Here is a 19400-nt window from a genome sequence, read left to right on the forward strand (position 1 = left end):
TGTACTGTGTAAAGAAGAATGTGAACACAAATGTGATGGCAAATCTTTTTTAAGTTGAATTAAAAACTTTACATTGGACTGTACAAGATATTATGATAAACTATTTACATATTCAGACATAAACTTTTTTAAGCAGCAACAGACACTATGCATTTCATTTTCTCTAATAACACCCAAACAAAACTTGCAGTGAGCCTAAGTACCTGCCAGGGAAGGGGGGGTATTTCTATGCAGAAAATTGTATCAGGCTACCAGCAATTTCAAAATAATGGCTCCAGTGATAGAAGAGCCGCACACAGTGTTGCTTGAGAGACAACTCTAAAAAGCAAAAGTACCAAAGACAACTTTAAATGTTGCCCTGAACGACAACTTTTACACTTCTGAACAGCAGCTAGCATGTCAGTCCAGCATGTCAGTGAATTGTGCTGATTAAATTAACACGGAGAACATTCCCACCAAATACATCACAAAATTCAGACAGGAAAGAAAAAGAAAAAGAAATTACAGTAAGTAATGTCAGGGACAGCTCGTCTATTTCATTGAAACCCTTTGCATTACAGAGAAAACATTTTTTTGGGGGGGGGGGGGGGGCTGGCCAATTCGTGAACATTAAAAATCAGCTATGCACGAAAACATAAGGAAGAAAGAATTCATGACAAAGAACGCACAATGTTTGTGCATTTTGCCACATTGAAACAAATAAATATTTGCACGCTCCCACCCATCGGAAAGGATCTAAAAAAAAAAGAAGTTGCTTGTGTTCAATCATTCATTGAAAATGTGAATGCAAGCCGAATACATGCAGGATTTCAGGACGTTATCAGCTCTCCATGAGGAAATTTGCCAAATACTACGAGTGCTGTAATAAAACACAAATGAAGATATAGCGCATTCCACTTGGATTGAGTCATGATCGGCAACAAATGATTAACTATTATACATCAAGTGCTTGTTTAAACGAGTACCTTTATTAACGACCTCTCTGTGCCGAAAAGTCTGAGTAGAGCTGTTATTTGATTGGTTCTCTGAGTAGTCCGGGGATCGGGGGGGGCAATTATCCAAACATAAGTGAGCGAGGTGCTTCTCTTTGTGTTGGATTAAATACTGATCTCTTCCGATAAGCAGAAAAACTCTGCGTCTACACATGAGGTACAGTGACTTGTAAGGTTTTAAAAACATGAAACCACATACAAAAATAAAACAAAATAAAATAGACCAGCCAAATACATAACTTATACTTCACTAATGGACAAAATATATATTTCCTATGTTATATTTACAATAAAACCTAATGAGATTGTGAATTCACGGGAATTAATTTCTTTGTTTTTTTTTAGCTCAAATTCGTCTTTCCTCCACCCCCCCCAATTTCTGATTGTTGCTTGCTAAGAATTTTAGAGCCAGCAGTGGCTAATAAATAAAGAATTCAGATAGTCTACAGTTTCAAATATAATATACACTGAAGTCCTTTTTTTTTTGTGAAGGCTAAACGAGCCTGCTGTTAAATGTCCTGCTCACATTTCTTGTGCTGAGTCTCTCCCCTCGGCAGCCCTCACACTTAAAGAAAATGTTCACTCATGATACGTGTCCTTGCATAAATAAACAAAAATAAGTAGACAAACAAAATGTTTAAAAATCTGGCAACTGTGAGAGCAAAACCCACTTGAGTCCGACAGGGGAATTTTGTTCATTCGGGGTGTTTCTCCTCAAACAGCTTCACATTAATCAGAATTGATAAAAAATACAACTTATATCCAGTGCTTGTAACACTTGTGAAATATTGTCTCCTTGTGAGTTCTTTTCGCTTTTTCCTTTCTTTTTTCCTTGTTTTTTTTTTTTTTTTTGCTCTTTAAGCACAGTCAAGTTTCAGTTCGGTGAAGATACCTTGTTGTTGTTGTTTTTTTTTTTACTACCAGCCCACTAAAGCAGTGTGGCGTAGTCAAGAAAATATTTACAATCACGTACAAATCAATCTGACCACCAGCAAACAGGAGCGAACAGCTGAAAAATACCAAACAGGTTGACTTGAATGGAAATCCACATGGGCTTTGTTGTTGTTGTTGTTGTTTTTGTAGAAGAGCGTCCTTTAAAATAGCTCGTGCCTCAAAAATACACAAAAAGATGTGATGAAAAAAATAAAAGAAGAATTATTGACGGGGTGATAAAAAAGTAGAAACAATAGAAGCCAGCGCTGAGAATAAGACAGTAAGTGTACAGAAGATACGAGTGCTTGTGATATAAAGAACGATCTGTACCAATTAGAGCTGGGAGAAAAATGCAGTGACCAGCAGTGGGTGGAATCTTAAAACCACTTTAGATCCAGAAACCAGCCGTTCAGGCCTTTCAAAACAGCTCTGTGCTCGTTCTGAAACGGACAGGTTCAAGGGCATGGGAGGGGAGGTAGCTGGACTCATGCATTAATAATGCCGTATTTCAGATGATACCCAATCGTCAGTCATTTTAATAATCCCCCACAGCTTGATGTACTTGTTCCATCTGCTCGCCAACGCCTGGTGATTGGGACGGGGTGGGAACGCCGCGGAAGCCGTACTTTGATGGAGAGCACAATGAGTCGCTCCGCGTTTTTATTGTTTCTCATTCCCTGCAAGTATTTCTTCCTCATCTGAGACAGATGGCGCCCCCTGGGTGCTGAGGTTGCCACGGGCAGGGGTCAGAGCACGGCATGGTGGGGAGGGGGAGCCACTTAGACCTTCTGCCCCGTAAAGAGGATCTGAGTCCCTACATCAAGGCCGAGGATGGAGGCTTTGTGCCCCTTGTGTCCGTGTTATTGCATGTTGCCCTAAGTGCATTCCAAAGCCGATGAGATTACTAAAAACAACATAAGGCTCAAGAGTGACAGTATAAGATTTGGGCAAGTGCACCGCTACAAAAACCCACTTTTAAGTTCCGCCTGTTGTGTTTCTGTGACGAGGTAATTTAAGAATATTTTAGCCTCTCACTCCGGTTCATAATATCCTCACAAACCTCTTAAGACTACGGCAGTAATCACTCATTGCATTCCTTCATGCTCCAATTTAAGACTTCTTAGTGTCAATTTAAGATTTACAATGTCTAAAAAGAATTAAGATTGAAAAAAAAAATAGAAGTTCTAAGACCTAAGACTTTAGGCAGTCCAAATGAGGCCAAAGCGTTCAGCAGAACGAACTGAAGCTACGCATTGTACAACATCAATTTGAGATTGTAATGCCCCCAAAGCTGCCTTTCGCTGCTGCTTCCAATCCCACAGATTGGATGCCTTTGCCCCCTTAGCATCCTGGCCTGATTACAACCACTGATTAAGAACTGGTTGAGTCAGACCGGGATGCAGAGCTGGAAAAAGAGTTGAGGATACCACAGTGTACAAGGAAAAGGAAAGGGACGTGCCGGCCGGATTCATTGATGATCACTGCATTGGGCTCCCTGGACAACAGCTAGCATCGTAAGCTACCACCCAGAGATGCTACCACCCAGAGATGTCCCACTCTGTATCCTCCTGCAGAGCCTGCTGCTTCCATGTCCCTGAGTTTCATTTGTGTTTTCTGTCAGGGGGAATTAAAGAATGGAAAAGTGAAGCCGTAGTACGAGATCAAGAGATTGTCCAGGACCAAAAGATTTTTAGAAACGACTCGCAATGTTTGGCACTTCTGCACTAAATGCATTCTGTGTAATATCGATACCAACAAAAGAATAAAATTCTAATAATAATGTGTCATTTTTCTCCTATGAATAACTTGGAATCACTCCACTCTGTATGAATTTTAAGTTATTTTGTACTGGTAATCATTGAGTTTTAATTAAAAACATTCACAAGCTGTTGGCTGGCACACTAGACCTGAGTGAGAATATGAACAGTTATGCAATATATCAAAGTTACCTAATTAAAGATGGAAAAAATTGGCAAATGTCTAAGAATTATAGGTTAATATCAAATATTCAATTTCAAGTTTTGTCTTCAGTTCTTGGCAATTACATATTTGTGTCAATATCCATGATCAAAATGAAAACAATAAACAATGAGAATTATATTTTTTTGAAATTACCACACCTAAACTGCGTCACACACTAAGAAACACTTAAGACCAAATAGCTTTTGATTCGGATGAAGCCACGTCTGCATGCCGGCTCCTACGCGATGAGTTGTTGTTAATCTGAACATTTTTAAAACCTTGGTGGCGTCGTTTTATTTTGCTCTTTCGCTCCCTCGGGTCAGACCTCTGGCCGTCCTCCTGCATCGTCGGCCCCTCTGACGGTGGCGGTCTCAGTTGGCGTTGACTTGTTCTTGCGTGTCATTTTCACTACTATAGTCTGATTTGGGCTCGTCTTCGAAGTCCTCGTACAGGTCCATCTCGTCTTCGCCGTTCACCGGCTCACTGTTTGCCATGGCACTGGGCTCTAGCTTCATGTTGTAGGTACTCTGAATGACGGGGATAGGCGGCTCCGGACTCGCCGAGGCGCTCGAGCACTCCGACGTCATCTGAGGCGAGGGCGTGGTGGTCGCCATCGTGATGGCTCCGGGGTAAACCATATTGGCGCTGGTGGTTATCGGAAGCTGCGGCGGCTGTCTGGATGTAAGAAGCAAAGAGGAAAATAATTTTGATGCAAACGCACCTTTAAAAGAGGAAAGAGACTAAAGCTGAAGGAGTGTGAGCGCAGAGCCTCTTTTCTATGGGGGGACTCCGGCAGCCTTTGAGACCTCGGGAAGAGCGAGGTTCTCCTGACGGCCTGCGTTTGGAAGTGTTGAGAAACACTACCCAGTTTATTGGTGACATAAAAGCACTGCATGTTACTGCTGCTGCACCGGATCAGCGATACTACAGCCGCCGAAGCTTATGGCTGACAGGGGAACACCTGGAGGAAGTCTCTCCTGCTAACCACACGCTAAATGAAAGTGTGCAAGTCCCTTAAGTTGACTACAAAACCTATACTTAAATTCACCGACTGCCACTGTCTAGAATGACGAAACCACGGCTCACTTCAGATGTGCATGTCATGGTGCTGCATTAGCGTGCTTCACTTAGACTGTGCGCCTACCCGACAGTGAAAAACTGCCTCATCTCTTGTCGCCTTGAGCGCATCATCTGCTTGTACTCTCCAATGCGGAGCTTTTTCCCGTCGATGATGCAGGTCCTCTTGGGCCGGGGCTTGTACTTGTAGTTGGGATACTTCTCTAGGTGGAGTTTACTCAGGCGGGCCTGCTCCTCGTAGTACGGCTGCTTGTCCTGGTTGGACATGGACTTCCACCGGGAACCTGCGGGAACACGGCGCATTCGCATTTAGAAACGACGGGCTGGAAGCGTTGCAGTTTAGTCGGCGCTGCAGCTTCGAGTCCTACAAAGTACCGGAAGACGCCACTTTAAGTGGCTTTGATGTATGGACTCCAACGCTGAAGGGACAAGACCCGTTTAGCCTCTGTCATTTTTCATGTCAAACGCTTATGGGAGTGATGGGCTATAAATCCGTCTGCGGGTGGGGCCGACCCGAAGCCCGGTGGTTTATGAGGTAATCGACACTCCTCCTTTAGATAGTCGGGACTTTGGCAGATCAGCTCTACTTATTGGAGAGCAATTAAGACCCATTGAAATGTGGAAGCCAAAAAAAGACCTCGGTGTCAAGAGGACATTTACCTTTTTCAGAGTAAAGTTACATCGTCTGAGCTGAAGTTGTATTTTAATTTGAAAGGGCTTACCCAAAATCTTGCTTATGTTGGAATTGTGCATGTCAGGGAAGGCCTGGAGGATCTTGCGGCGCTCGTCTTTAGCCCACACCATGAAGGCATTCATCGGCCTCTTAATGTGAGGCTCGTTGTTCCTTCCCCGGGCTTCCCTGAAGACTCGTGCCTCCGCAGATCCAGCGCCTCCTGTTGGCCAACAAAAACAGAGTTGGGGGTTTGCAAGACATCGGTTAAATGACCAGCCACGTTTCAAACGCTCCTTCGTCGACCGCCATCAGCGCGGTCTTCATCGTAAAACCTCCTTCCAGGTGAGCGCCGCAGATCTTCCCGAAGGAGGGAACCTCGCTACTGAGTGGAAAACCAGGCCTGACAGCCTTATCGTTTATGTGCTGTAAAAGTAAATACGTTGTCAGTTTGAGGGGGCCTTGGCTCTTCAACTTGGACTCTGTTCTATCCAATGAGGAAGCAGACCTTGGATTTCAATGGCAGTTAAATATTTTTCCTGCAAGTGTTCACACGTCTGTGCTTGGCCACGTACATTTCAATCTGACATTCATGGTGTCCATAAAAAGAGCAAGGATGCCAACATAAATTACAAATATGGGACTTGAGGCAGTCTCTGAAATGTATTCCTCTGCTTTACTCTTTTTCCTCTTCTTCTTTCTCACTTTCTCTCCCACACACACACACACACACACACTCGCAATGAGAGACTTGCAATTTCTGCAAAGTGCCGTTTCTCAATCAGGGCATTCACAATCAGCATAAGAGAGTTTCTCTCAGTATTAAACTGTACATCAGACTGATAATGATTTCTGTTTGCATGCGCATTTGCTTCCTTTTATATGTGAGATGTGAAAGAATTAAATAAAAGCAGTATGAATATTTAAACAAACAAAAACATGTTGGTAAACAAGGCTTGAAAAATAAGACAAAAAAAAAAAAAGCCTTCCATATGCTACGATACATCTTTAATGATCTCAAATCTGGAAAAGAAAGCTCGGGATGACTCATGCATATTTCATCATCCACATGTGAAGCCTTCTCATTAGACCGTTCCTCGAGCAGCCTTGGCACACGTTACCTGGGGTTTGATTTCTTTTATTATTTCGGTTGAGAAACAAAATCTAACTCTTAATGAGTGATGGAAAACAGTGCAAAAAGTCCAAGTCCTCTCTCTGCTGCAAGACGCTGCCGCATCGTTTATTTTGTAACTGGGAAAAGTGAATCTTCTTTTCAAAAATATCAGAAGCGACGAGGAGGCAGTGGAGGGGAGGTCTCAGCCTCGCCCCCCCGGAGCCCGAACACAGACGTCCAGTGTAATCCAGACGGAGGTGTGGTGGAAGTTGGGTTTTTGAAATATGCGTTTGCTCAGAATGTTCGAGGTCCAGCTGCCATCCAGGGAACCCGTTTCTCCCGGCACAAATGCCCCGCAAATCGATTTACCCCGGTTCGTGTTTAACGGTTAAACAGCCGTGTTTATGATCCTCGGAGGAGAAGTGTGTGTGTGTGTGTGAGAATGGAAGTAAAAGTAGCAGAGATTTGTCGGTCTGTTCTAAAACGGATGCTTTATTTTCAGAAGGTTCCTTTATTTCCAGATATTTCCTTTTCATCAAATAAGTGAATTATAGATTCTCTGTACCTCATCTGATCTTCATCCCATTGGTACAGCTAAGACGCATCCTCTTTCTTCCTAGAATGCTTCAGCCCCCCCCCAAGCCGTCAAGAATCCAGAAATAATACACTCCCTCGCCCGCCGCTGTGCCCGTTCATTTCATTTAGCATGCACTCACTGTACGGGATGAATTGATTTCACTTTGTTTGCTTTTGACAACCATGTTTATTGTGCAATGAAATGTGGTGTGGCGGGGGGGGGGGGGGGGGCTGACAGTATCCATCAACGCGGGGCAATCTGCTGACTGCCGGGGCCAGATGAAGGTATTCATTAGCTCAGGAGCGCGGCGCTCATTCAGACACGACAGCCAGTGTCTGCGCTCCGGGGCCGCTTGCTGTAATTTACGATGCCTCCCGTGCCATTACTCTATCACTGACACTGATTCAGCAATTTATATACTGGTGTGCATGCATACGGGCAGAGGTGAGCTTCTTACGGGAGGGGGGGGCAAAAACAACCGCCTGCCATCAGCTAGTGCCACATCCATAGTTAGCCAGGAAACCAGACACGTGACTCGGTTCACTGGAGCGAAGCCAGGCGTGTTTTATTTCCCCCCCGCCTCTTTCTTTTGCTTTCCTGACGGATGAAACGAGCAGTCGAAATGAAAAACTGTTACATCATCTTCACCCCTGCGGGGGGGGGGCGCCGCCGTCGTGGATTTGTAAAAACACAAAGTAATGAAGTCATCGAGCTGACTCAGACGTAAAAGCAATATTAGTCTTCGCCGTCCTCCGACCGGTCGCATTACATTACGGAGCAGATTTATACTCTAAAACCACGCACGGCGAAATTTGGCCCATTTCAGCCACCGTAGCATGTTTGCCTTCATCGGAGGCGTCTTGTGCATTAGCAGCGGGACGGCCTTGAACCCGCAACCTGCTTGTTTGAGTCGTTTAATTGAAAATAACGACGCTTCTCTGACGTCTTGCCAACGAGCGCCGTCTAGTCCTCCTCCAGGAGGTGCAGGACCTTCAGGATTCAGTTAGTTAGGTGTGTGATTGTGTAAATAAACACAGATGTTTAGCCATGACCGGAGCAGGTCTCCCGGGGGGGGGGGGGGCTTAATAGAATTTATTGTGATTCATGAGGCCCACGGCTCAAGTGTGACAGAGCGATATGAGAATCCCCTTTTAATTTGTCTCTCCTGGAAGCGCTGCAGATGAGCGACATGAATTACGGTGAGAAAGGAGGATTGTGTGAGCGTAACGGAGGGAGGGAAGGAGGTGTGCAAAAAAGAAGAGTGGATGAGGGAGAAAAATAAAAGCCAACGCAGCGAGGCCCGAAAGCCTATCACACCTGTGAGCTGCAGGCTCAGACTCGACCATGCACCAAGCCGGGGGGGTTGCCCCCCCCCTCCTGTCCTCCTTCCTCATCATTGTTTTGCTTGAAGACACATAATGTCACCCAGGAATCCTCTGGAGAGAATGAGCTTCACTTAGCAGGCAACAATCACGCGAACCTGCCAAGCCCTCCCTGCTGGGATCAAACCTAACGCCTCCGACTGAAGGCGTTTACCACCGACAATGGAGCCCCGCCCTCGGAGCAGGAGCAGGAGCAGGAGCAGGAGCAGGAGCAGGAGCAGGAGCAGGAGCAGGGGCAGGAGCAGGAGCAGGAGCAGGAGCAGGAGCAGGAGCAGGAGCAGGAGCAGGAGCAGGGGCAGGAGCAGGGGCAGGAGCAGGGGCAGGAGCAGGGGCAGGCAAGGTGGATGCGTCCCGACTGAACTAGCCTCGGCTCATAGCACGCTAATTAAGCCATTAAGCCATATCTGGCCTGGTTTGTCTTTTACGCTCGAGATTTATCCCGTGTGGGGGTGGGGGTGGGGGGTACATGGGAACTCGGGAACAAACAGCCGACCTGTCTCAACATGCCATCCCCTCTCGCATGCCTTCACAGCCTTTAAGTGCAGCTTGAAGTTTTGCAACACGCTCACTTTGCGCGCACAAAAGGAGACGCACGCACACACGGGGACGCCGGACGCACTTCATCCCACTCTGGGGAGTGAATCTGGAAAACATCAAAAAAGATCTGTCCGATCGATGGCGGCGACCTTTCAGCTATTGTTGTCGTGGCTTGCTGAATCGTTACGTCTGAGCTTTATTTGTCGAGGCAGGATTCCCACGGCCTCGCAGCGGAGGAAAAACAACAAGATCCTCTGCAAAAAAATCGAATCCTTAAAACTTCACGACAGCTCCTGAACCGGCGATGCAACGAAGCCCCCCCCCCCCCCCCCCCGCCCGTGGAGCTTGTTGCTGCGCCGCTTTGACCTGTTCATTTTCTGAGGACCGCTGGTGACGACTTCGGCTACAAACCCACATGTGAATGAACAAAGGGCACTGGCTGGGCTGAGGCCTTCGCCATGATGTCTTCATCTTCATAAAAAAAACAAGCTAATTAATTTGTGGTGGGATCAATGCCAGTGGCTTGTGGCTTCATAAAATGAAGGAAATCCTGTATGTTTCCATTCCTTTGCTGCCCCCCCCCCCCCCCCCCCCAAAAGCTGTTCAGACTTTGGTTGCCGTACGCTCTGCAAATATTAGCTTTCTGAGCGCCGCTGCGATGACAGAGGCCGGCTGTGGACGCGGCGCTCAGTGTGGCTGCTCTGTTCTGCAGACCAAGGCGCTTTCACGCCACGTCTGAGGGTCGGGAGCGCCACCTGGTAAATTTTCCTTTTCACGAATCGACCAAAGCAAAAGCGTGCGTTTGTTTTTATGTTATGAACTTCTGTATTCTCTTTCAGTGGTTTGACGGCTCTCAAAATGTCTGGAAGTTTAGTTTATGCATTTTTTTCTACTTCAAAAGACAAAATATGAATTCAGACATTGAAATAAATATCATATTTCAGCTTTTCATTCAAATCTGCTGTTTAAAATACACTTACTAGAGTATCCATGCAGTTGTACCAGTGCAACAAACCTGCTTTTGCTATTTTATTTTGTATTTTTTCCCACCAGGTACTGTTTTTATTTATTTTCTGAGAAAGCTAATTGCATCTTAAGTTTTTCCTGTTTTTGTGGCATTTGTGTGACTTTTTAAAAGCAATATGGCAAATATTAAAATGGCTTCTAGCTAGCCTGTTTCTGTAGCACGAGGTGTGCCGGGGAGCAGCGCTTCGATTGGTTCAGGGAGGATTTCAAAGGTAAACATGTCCTCAGAAGAGTAAACGCTTTGTGGTTCACATCATAAAACCCCGTTTCAGTCAATCCTACGTGTTTTCCTGTCGCGAGGTCGCGGTAGATACATATATTTTGGGGCAAAAGAGTAGAAATGGTAGCTGTTGTGTTTTGAGTTATGTGTGCTGCCCCGACTCCCAGCGTTCCCCCCCTGGGAAGAGGACCTCTCCTCTCCTCTAACCTCTGCTTGCTCCTAATCCACAGCCCAATGGGAGCGCCGATGTGAGCTATCTGGCGCGAGCCTTTCCCTCGGCCCCTTTGCGAGACTTAAAAGGACACGACTGCCCTGGTGCACGCTTTTGTTTCAATCCCCGGCTCCACGGTAGCCACGGGAGGAAGGTTCCCACCGGGAGGGTTAGCAGTGGAAGCGCATCTGTCCGAGGAGTCAGATGGATGGGGATGGGGGGGTCTGCTGTTGTTGATCGCATGGGAAACATGCCACCGATGGGACAGGATGTGAAAAGAGGCCTCCTTTGGCGTCGGTAAAAGCACTTTATAAGTGAAAGTCTGGCTGGAGATGAAATGCTGAAGCGTTTTCTTTCTAAAACTGATGGGAAATGTGTCGAAGATGCTATTTAAGGAATCCGGTGGGTTGCATTGTCATGAGAAATATCTATCCTTCGTCCCTCGAGACTCTTCAGAGGCATCAAAGATGACTCGGAACCTTTTTCACCTTTGCTCCGGCTCTGAAGTGCCATGGAAACTGACACAAATATTTACGTTGGACAAACACCGGCCGGTCGAGGTGCCCCTCGCTCCCGTGTTGGAGCCAGCGCCACAAAGGCAGATGACGCGTTGTCACTCTGGTGCAACCCGAATTTACACCCCTGTGCCCGGAACCTCAAACAAGCACAACAGCTGCATGAACCGTGGAAAAAAAAAAATGCTTGGAGAAAAGCCAGCTTTGTCCTCAGGCACCCTCGTCCTCTGATCACCTACCTGTGAAAACCTCAGCGCTCATTCATCCAGACATCATACCTCCCTCCCTCACACACACACACACACACACACTCTCGCCCTGTCTAAACCACCACCACAATCCACTCAGCCTCTCTTTATTTTTTTGCAGCACAGGATTCACGAGGAAATAAAGACAAACATGACTTTACCGTCTAGATCTTCCGGCCGGGTGAGGTCGATAACTCTGTGTCCGATCTTCCCTTCCTCGCCCAGCTTGCTGAGGTGATGTCCGATGCTCTCGAAGTGCGCCCTCTCCTAAAGGGAAGGACAAAAACGGCACATTTTTACAATAGTGACATCAACATCAACAAAAAAAAAGTGTCTTTGATAAGTAGGGGTTTCTTTGGAGGGAGCTGATCTTTTGACACAAACTAGATGTCGCTTTCTCGTCTCTCTTTTCAGCCGCTGCTATAACGGATGACAGGAGGCCTGGGAGACCGTGAGGGCCAGGGGGTGCCGCAAATAGATTTACTGAAGGATACTTTGTGATCCCGGGCGCACAATGGGGACGCGGCCCTCTTTGCGGCGCTCAGATTTTCCTCTGTAATCTTCCTTTCCATTCTGCAGCGCCCAGAGCTCACCGGCCATCATTTATTCAGGGCTCACGCTTTGGAGAAAACGGTGTTTCCCCGTTTGTCATGTCGCTTTGTGCTCGGATTAAACTCGGCATCGTGTTGTACTTGACGCACAATAAAACCCTGTCATTCAGCGCTACGTGACAATATTAGATGTCATGTCCATGTGCATTTACAGAATAAAATAACAGCTTTCAGGGGAAGTGGGGGGGGGGGGCTCTGAATAGTGGCACATTACACTTAATGTATTATGCAAGGGGAGAGTGCCGACTGCTGCTGGCTCCATTGTCGAATGACCTACTTCCTTAGTGAATACAGGGGGCATTAGCAAAAGGCTGTCTCCTTCTCTAAAGACTCTAGGAGATGGACACTTTGTCTCTGTGTGTCTCCAGGTTCGTACGACACGCACACAAAATAAAAAGCGTTTGTTTTACTTCAGAGTGAGCGGAGAGGCTCTGCCTCCGACCTCGGACCTCCTTCTCAACGCGTCCATCGCGCCGCTCCGAAACAGATCCTTAGGTAGAGTTCCCACACAAAGCTAACGGCGCCGACGCCGACGCACACACATAAATCTTTCAGCCCCTTCTTTGTAATGCCTCGTACCATTTTGCCGCCTCCTCGTCGTTTCTCCGCGGGGAAGTTTTGTTTCCCGCTAACGGAAGATGGCGCTAAAAAATTTAGCAGTCGTAACTGGTTCTGAATTTTCTATTCATTCCGTCTTTACCTGACAGGTTAAATCACTCCGGTGATTACACTCTTAGAATAAATATATATATATATATATAAAAAAAGAAAATCTGTCGTCTTTCTGTCTTCATGAGTGTTCTAAAGACATGACATGATGGACAGAGACAGTTGAAGCCCGTTTGAGGTGTTTCGATCCCCCCCCCCCCCCCATCTTTATTTATTCAAGAATGGTTTCTCAAAAGAAAAGACTGCAGGAAAGACGGAAAGAGCGCCGCAATTTAACATCGTGCTTGAAGGAGCAGTCATTATTTATGACCAGCTGAGTGATTCTGATATACAATTAAGCACTACCTGCTTATGGCCTGTGATTAGAGCCTGTCTGTCTGACGGCCCTTTGGTTACTTAAGTGTTTTATAATTATGACATATGCGGGGGGTCCCTGCTGGGCAAGACGATGCTTTGTGGAAAGAAGACGGAGTGTGGCGCCTTTTCCCATGTCACATTATGTGTTAAGCAACGCGTGCGCGGGGGAGTGCACGCACACACGGCCATATTCATCACCCGGCCGCATTATTGCTCCTAATGAAAGAAGCTAGCAGCCCGATGACAAAGTGACTGATGTGCGATTAGCTAGATGAGCGGCGGCTCTGCTTCAGATGCTTCCTGGACGGTCCTCCAGGAAGCTGCGGCAAATCGCGGTAATAAAGTAGTCGTCTAGCTCCTCCGCCGCGCTTCTTTGGTCCCTCCTTATCAATCAAGTCCTTTTATAAACTCATGATCGTTAAGCGTCATGTTGGGCTGACAAGGAGGAAGAACGGGAGCCATCCATCAATGAACTTCATTAATGACCGGCTCGGCGTGGAGCGTTTTTTTCCTCCACTGCGCAAAGTCAGTCGATTTGTAAAAACCAGCGCGTTAGGCGGCGAGAAGCGACGGCGAATGAAGCCGTTGGAGCGCAACGTGACTTAAAAAGGAGTGTTTTTAAGATAAGTCAGGAGAATGCGTGTACAATACTTCATACACGACGCCATTATAGAGGAGCAGTGCTCCCTACCATGCTAGCCATGCAATTTTTCATAAATTGTTATACATGTTGCGCTTAATACACTTATTGGTAAAGTTCAGAGATTTCTATCCATGAATTAGAATTACAGTTGAAATTAGTGCCATAAATTATCAGAACGGCATCGGCGGTCTCGTTTTAAAGCTTCGAGATATGCAGTGAACTAACGCGTCTTTACTGCCCACGCGTCAAGTGCTGTGATAAATTAATGGCACTTTTATTATTTTATAGTGTCATTAAATTTTTACTGATCACTCTGACACGCGGAAGTGGCAAAGGACACGCCAGTATCCCGCTGGACGTCCTGCCAGGAAAAGAGGAGTAACACAACTGATGCTAAAAAAAAAAGAGGTGTTTTTAAGCAGAGCGGGAGAACGATAGAAATGAAACAGAAGGCCAAGCAGCTGCGAGGAGGTAAAGATGAAGCGACAGGAAACAAAAGATGTAACGGCACATTATTCCACTCCTTCCCTGACCGTGACCGCTGGCGAGCAACTGATCTCTCCCTCAAATGGCTTCAGCATGCAGCTCTCCATCCCACAACTAAAATTATAGCAACGCACTCCGAGCTGGAGTGGAAAACTGCCACCCACAATAATCCTATCTGCCCTGCCTGTGCAGCCTTTTGTCTACAAAGTTCGGTGCAGATGTGTTTCATTCAGCTGCCCAATAAAGGCGCGAGTTACTGCGGAGGAGAGGCGGGCAGGAGGAGGATACGAGGTGGGGCTAGCGCAACTTCTTGGGCGAGGTAACCCAAAAGAGACCTTGTCAGTGCCGTAAAGAGAGCTTTAATCGTGCCTGCCGCAGAACATGTGCCGGAGGCCTGCTGCTCTGGCCACAGGGTGTATTCTGGGTAGAGGCGGGTGGCGGACGGCCCTGCGCATTGTGCCGGCTCCTGCCCTATACTTAGGCAACGCACTGCCAATCCTAACACTCCTTCACCCGGTCCTTCGCAAATAACTTCAGGCTATAGCGAAAGCAGCGCGAGCAGCGGCAAGGCTTTTGGGCGGGGAGCGGCTCCTGTCTGAAGGTGCACCTGATTCTAAATCAGCGGATTAGAGATTATTGCTGTTTCATTGGAGGTTTAATCTGTCTGTGTGAAGTTCCCTGCATCTGGGAGGGTTCTCTATGGGTTGTAAATTGACGGTAGGTGTGATGTGAGCGTGATTGGATGTCCACGGTCCACGGTGCCTAAAGTCTGCTGATTTCTTATTGTGTTTGATTTTGAACACCAAATGATCATGTTGAAAGAAGTGTGAGGTGAACCAAGTGATGCAAGCTTGTGTGTTGTCTTCTTCTCCATGTAATCTCATAGTAGCGGAACGTTACTCCTTCCAAAAACACCCCGACCAGACGGGCTTCGAGCCGTCCGGCGGCGTAGACGTACAGCCGATGACGAGTTCGCCGCTCTCGACTGTAATGGCTTTCGCTTCCACGATCCCTTCACTATCTGTGGAATCTCATCCACGTTTTTCCCCTCATGGTGGAAAGTATATGATTACATGTGTTTAAATTGTTCTTCATTGGAAATCTTTAACAGCTGCAGGACGCTAAAAGGGCCACTTTACTTTTGATAATGTGCTGAACCGGCTCTGGTTATATCACACACCCGGTACGTGCCAAGTCTACGGCAGTGGCTCTCCGACCACAATGCGAGGCTTTGTGTATGACGTGTCAGTCATCGCTGTGGTCTGCGGCCCACAGAGTCTTCTCTCCAAGGGTCTTAGACTAACCCCCCCCCCCCCCCCACCCCCCCAACAATCCGCACCAGCCCCGTCGGAGACAAAGGCTGCACTTTAACATGGCTGCAGCTCGCCGTCACATCTGTTTTGTATTTTTATTGTAACCAGCTTCGGCGTTATTTATAAGTCTGCAGCCTTCCAGTAGTTTCTGCTAGTTTTGAACCATTTAAATGTTAAGTACATCCAGCCATGCGGTGAAGCCACAGTTCCTTTCATTCAGGCTTGTTGCTGTCTTTTTATCCGGGGCTCTCCCTTTACTGAGGCTAATACCGGCAGCAGCCGAATCAACAGTAGCAGCCACAAAAGGCTGGCATCTGTTGCGTAGTAATCGTCCTCAGCGTCACACAGAGCCGAGGTGGCCGGCGAGTCCAGCTCGCGCTGCCAGGGCAGCGGCTCGCTGGTTAGAAGCAGAAGGGAGAGAAGGCCTCTGTGGTGTTGTTTGGAAAGAAAGCATAGAACACAACAGCCTCTAATTAACTTATGTAGCTTTAACTGTGAAGAGGAGCGGTGCGGCAACGGCGCTCTGGGCCCCGTGCCAGTTTGTTTGTTTTTAATCAAATGAGGACGTCATTATTCACAATGTCTTCTTCCTGTTTCTTGCTGTTGGGGCAGGAAGTCAGACTCACAAAACCTTTGCGTTTCTTTTCCCTGTTGGTGTGCATCTGTTTGGGGTGTTATTAACCTTAAATACCTAAAAAACAGGACTATGTTAAGGCATGTGCGATAAATAACCATCTCAGCTTTTCACCGCCGAGGTTGTCCATGTTGACATTATGTACTTCTGCGGCATTCCGGCGCTCAGTGATCCTGTATCCACTTGGAAATGTTGAGTCGAACTGGAATTTAGCGTCTTATCGAAGTCTCCAGGATGCAAACGGCGGTGTGAGAAAGTCCAGCGACGCTAACCTCGACCTCATACGGACAAAACCCTCAAGGCCTGCAGGACGCTGGTGCCATTATGTGTCCACCACGACAATAACAGCCACTATAAATAGTCCTTTGTGGAATATTCTTTGTTGCCTGTACCTTCTGGTTAGAGCGGTACCACAGGCCTCGGCTACCGGGGCCAGCAGCATTCCTGCACCGGGCCAGGAACCCCCCGCTTTAAATGACAACCCAGAGGAAATAATGGAGCCACCACACGCCAAACGACCCTCCCAAGATGCGGCGTTGATGTCTTTCTGGGGAAGAGGCGAGACGGAGCAAAAAAGACCCGACCTGGGAAAGGAGTCTTCGCTCGCACACGTCCAACCAGGAGCACATTATCCAGTCCTCCGTTATTTTTTATTCTTCTGGCAAACACGAACAATTGGACAAAGCGTTAATGTAAGCAATCTTCACAATAGCACTTGCTGGCTACAGTCGGTGTCTGGGAGCTGAGCATAATCTAATTTGGATGGGCAAACCCTTGTATGCCAAGGATTTACGTTGCAGCCAAAACGCATTGGTTTGCAATTTCCAAGACAGCAGTCGAAAAGGAGCAGAAAATTGCTTCCAGGGCTGCAGTCCAGACGAGATTATATTCAAAGCCTTTGTGAAGGCTCTGCCTGAATAGAACCCTGGCATTACACACGCACACACACACACACACACACACAGGAGGGAGCGGTATAACCATTATAGCCGATAGGTTATGAGTCTGGATTTTGAGGAGCACCAGTGTAAGCCTCATTTGAATATTTACAGGATGAGCTTTGGGACATGGGAAATGGACAATTGTAGTTATCAATACCGAGGAAGAGGGGGGGGGGGGGGCAGTGAAGGGCAGTTCAATAGGTTAATACACTGGCCTTTCACCTTTTGATTCCAGTTACGGACATGTCAGCAGAGGAATATATTTTATCTCGCTCAACCTCCAGGAGGAATTGATGCATCGGGGCAGAAATCTGTTTTACTAAGTCGAAGGCGCTCGACATCGATGGATGGAGATTCTGGTCAGGTGACATCGGCCAGTCACCTAAAAAGTGACAAACAGGGAATCTGAATGCTGATATTTATTCAGCTGCAACCTGACGCACAGCTGGAGTGCATGACAATTTAAACGGTTCCAAATGGGTCGGGTTGTGGCGTCTTTGACGACACGCGCACCGAAGGTAAGAGCTTCCACTGGATGGAGATGGTAAATAATGGAACAAAGTAATTGCCCTCTGCAGACAATAATACCTTTTGGATTAATATTTCAAAAAGCTAAATTGCGAGAAAGTTGGAGAAGGTTTTATAGTTCTGATGGGTAATAGTAAAACAGACACAAAGACAAAGTCCAGCCTATAATAAACTATGAATATTTCACACGTCCTCGGGTTAGAGGCGTGTAGACTGTACAAGAAGCGTGGTCCACGCCGCGTTCTCCCGGGCCACCGAGGTAAAGGTGAGGGTGGGAGGCATTGTACAGCTCGGACACACTTTGTATGAAAAGATGAATTGATCCATTTGTAAGCAGCACTTAGACCCACTCCTCTGCCCGGTCATCACGGTGGCATAAATCAATATTTAATACCCCCCCTCTTACAGCCACGCGGGATGATCTTAACCTCTCCTTAATCCCATTTATGTTACCTTTCTGGGGTCTTATTCATGTAAGCTCTCACTATGATAAACTTCCAAACAAGAGACTGGGAGCGGAGCTATTAAGAACCGCGCCGTATTTATGTCAGGTGAGGCTCTTTGCTGAAATATTAATATTCTAAAACTGACCGAAGTGGAAGCTTTTATCCAGGGGCGTTCAAACCTTTCGAGTTCGTTAGCTTGTATCAGCAAAAGCCAGTCTCTCTCTCTCGCTCTCTCTCTCTCTCATTTCACCGCTGAATTACAGCCCACTGTTCTTTATTACCGCCAAAGGATGAAGATGATGGGGCAATTCTTTTAGCTGACTTGATGAAGTGCGCCTCTCTTTTCGCACCATCCTAATAGGGCGGGTGTCGCCGTAACTAAGACGCAACGATATCTCGGCGTGATTTACGGACGCCGGGGAGTCAAAGCGAGCGCCGGTAAGGTGTCATTCAACAAGGCCATAAATGTTCCGGCGAAGACGGAAGGATATTACCTGGGGCGATTCCCCCAGTCGTCTACGTTAATGGATCTTCCGAAGCAACTCGCACAGGTGTGTGGGTTTTTTTTGTTTCATCGATATTATGATCCTGTTAGAATTTTAATTTCCTCAATAGATTAGATTTATTCCATTATTGGCCCTGCCCCTCTGTGTATGGTAGCGTGTCCCGTTTCCGGTCATCCGGCCCTCCGAACTACCGGTAGGTGTTAGAGTAATGGAGGAAAAATCCCAGAATGCTTTGCAAACAGACAATGTCAATGAAAGATGGCCACCGTTCCAGCAAAAGAAGCGCATAAATGTTATTTATCTTTTATATACGGGTACCACTCGTAAGTGTGCTTGGGATTGAGCCTCTAAAACGCACTCGTTCGCCTCCGGTGGCAAACGCAGACAAAAGACAGATTAAAGCCGACGAGTGACGGAGTATTTCTCGAAGAAGAAGAAGATCCCTCTAGAAAAACAACTAAAAGAGACGCATTCTCTTCTGCTGAGATAACCAACCGAAAACTCGGAGGATACGAACCTGAATCCTAACAAAGAGAGTCAGAGGAGGTGTTAAGCTCGGCCTGCTCAGGACAATGCGGTTGTGTGCTGCCTGTTGAAAATAGCTCTTAGCAACCGTTGTCGGGTTACCGCTCTCATGCCCTGACATATCGGGCCGCTCGGGTGACGGCGGACCCACCTGGACCTGAAAAAAGCTGCTTCACATACCTCAGGAAAAAAAGTCAGAAAACTCTGCACGTTCATCAGGTGGAAATAAAAAGGTTAACAATCAGCTGATTATTGTTAATCGTTTTTTGTTCGGCTT

The 19400-nt window shown here is 46.9% G+C and overlaps 1 protein-coding gene across 1 annotated transcript in view; it reads right to left on the reverse strand.

Annotated features, from left to right (window-relative positions):
* Positions 1–3687: 3687 nt before the first annotated feature.
* The window catches only part of sox6 (SRY-box transcription factor 6), a 103514-nt gene continuing 87801 nt past the window's right edge, over positions 3688–19400 (reverse strand). Inside the window, exons 14-17 of the mRNA XM_068742329.1 lie at positions 11626–11731; positions 5687–5857; positions 5032–5248; positions 3688–4562 (exon numbers count right to left, since the gene is read on the reverse strand). Of these exons, the coding sequence (XP_068598430.1) occupies positions 4259–4562; positions 5032–5248; positions 5687–5857; positions 11626–11731 (798 nt within the window). The 3' untranslated portion in view covers positions 3688–4258. The remainder of the gene's footprint in view (positions 4563–5031; positions 5249–5686; positions 5858–11625; positions 11732–19400) is intronic.

This window comes from Brachionichthys hirsutus, chromosome 1 (assembly GCF_040956055.1).
Source record: "Brachionichthys hirsutus isolate HB-005 chromosome 1, CSIRO-AGI_Bhir_v1, whole genome shotgun sequence".
Lineage (NCBI taxonomy): Eukaryota > Metazoa > Chordata > Actinopteri > Lophiiformes > Brachionichthyidae > Brachionichthys > Brachionichthys hirsutus.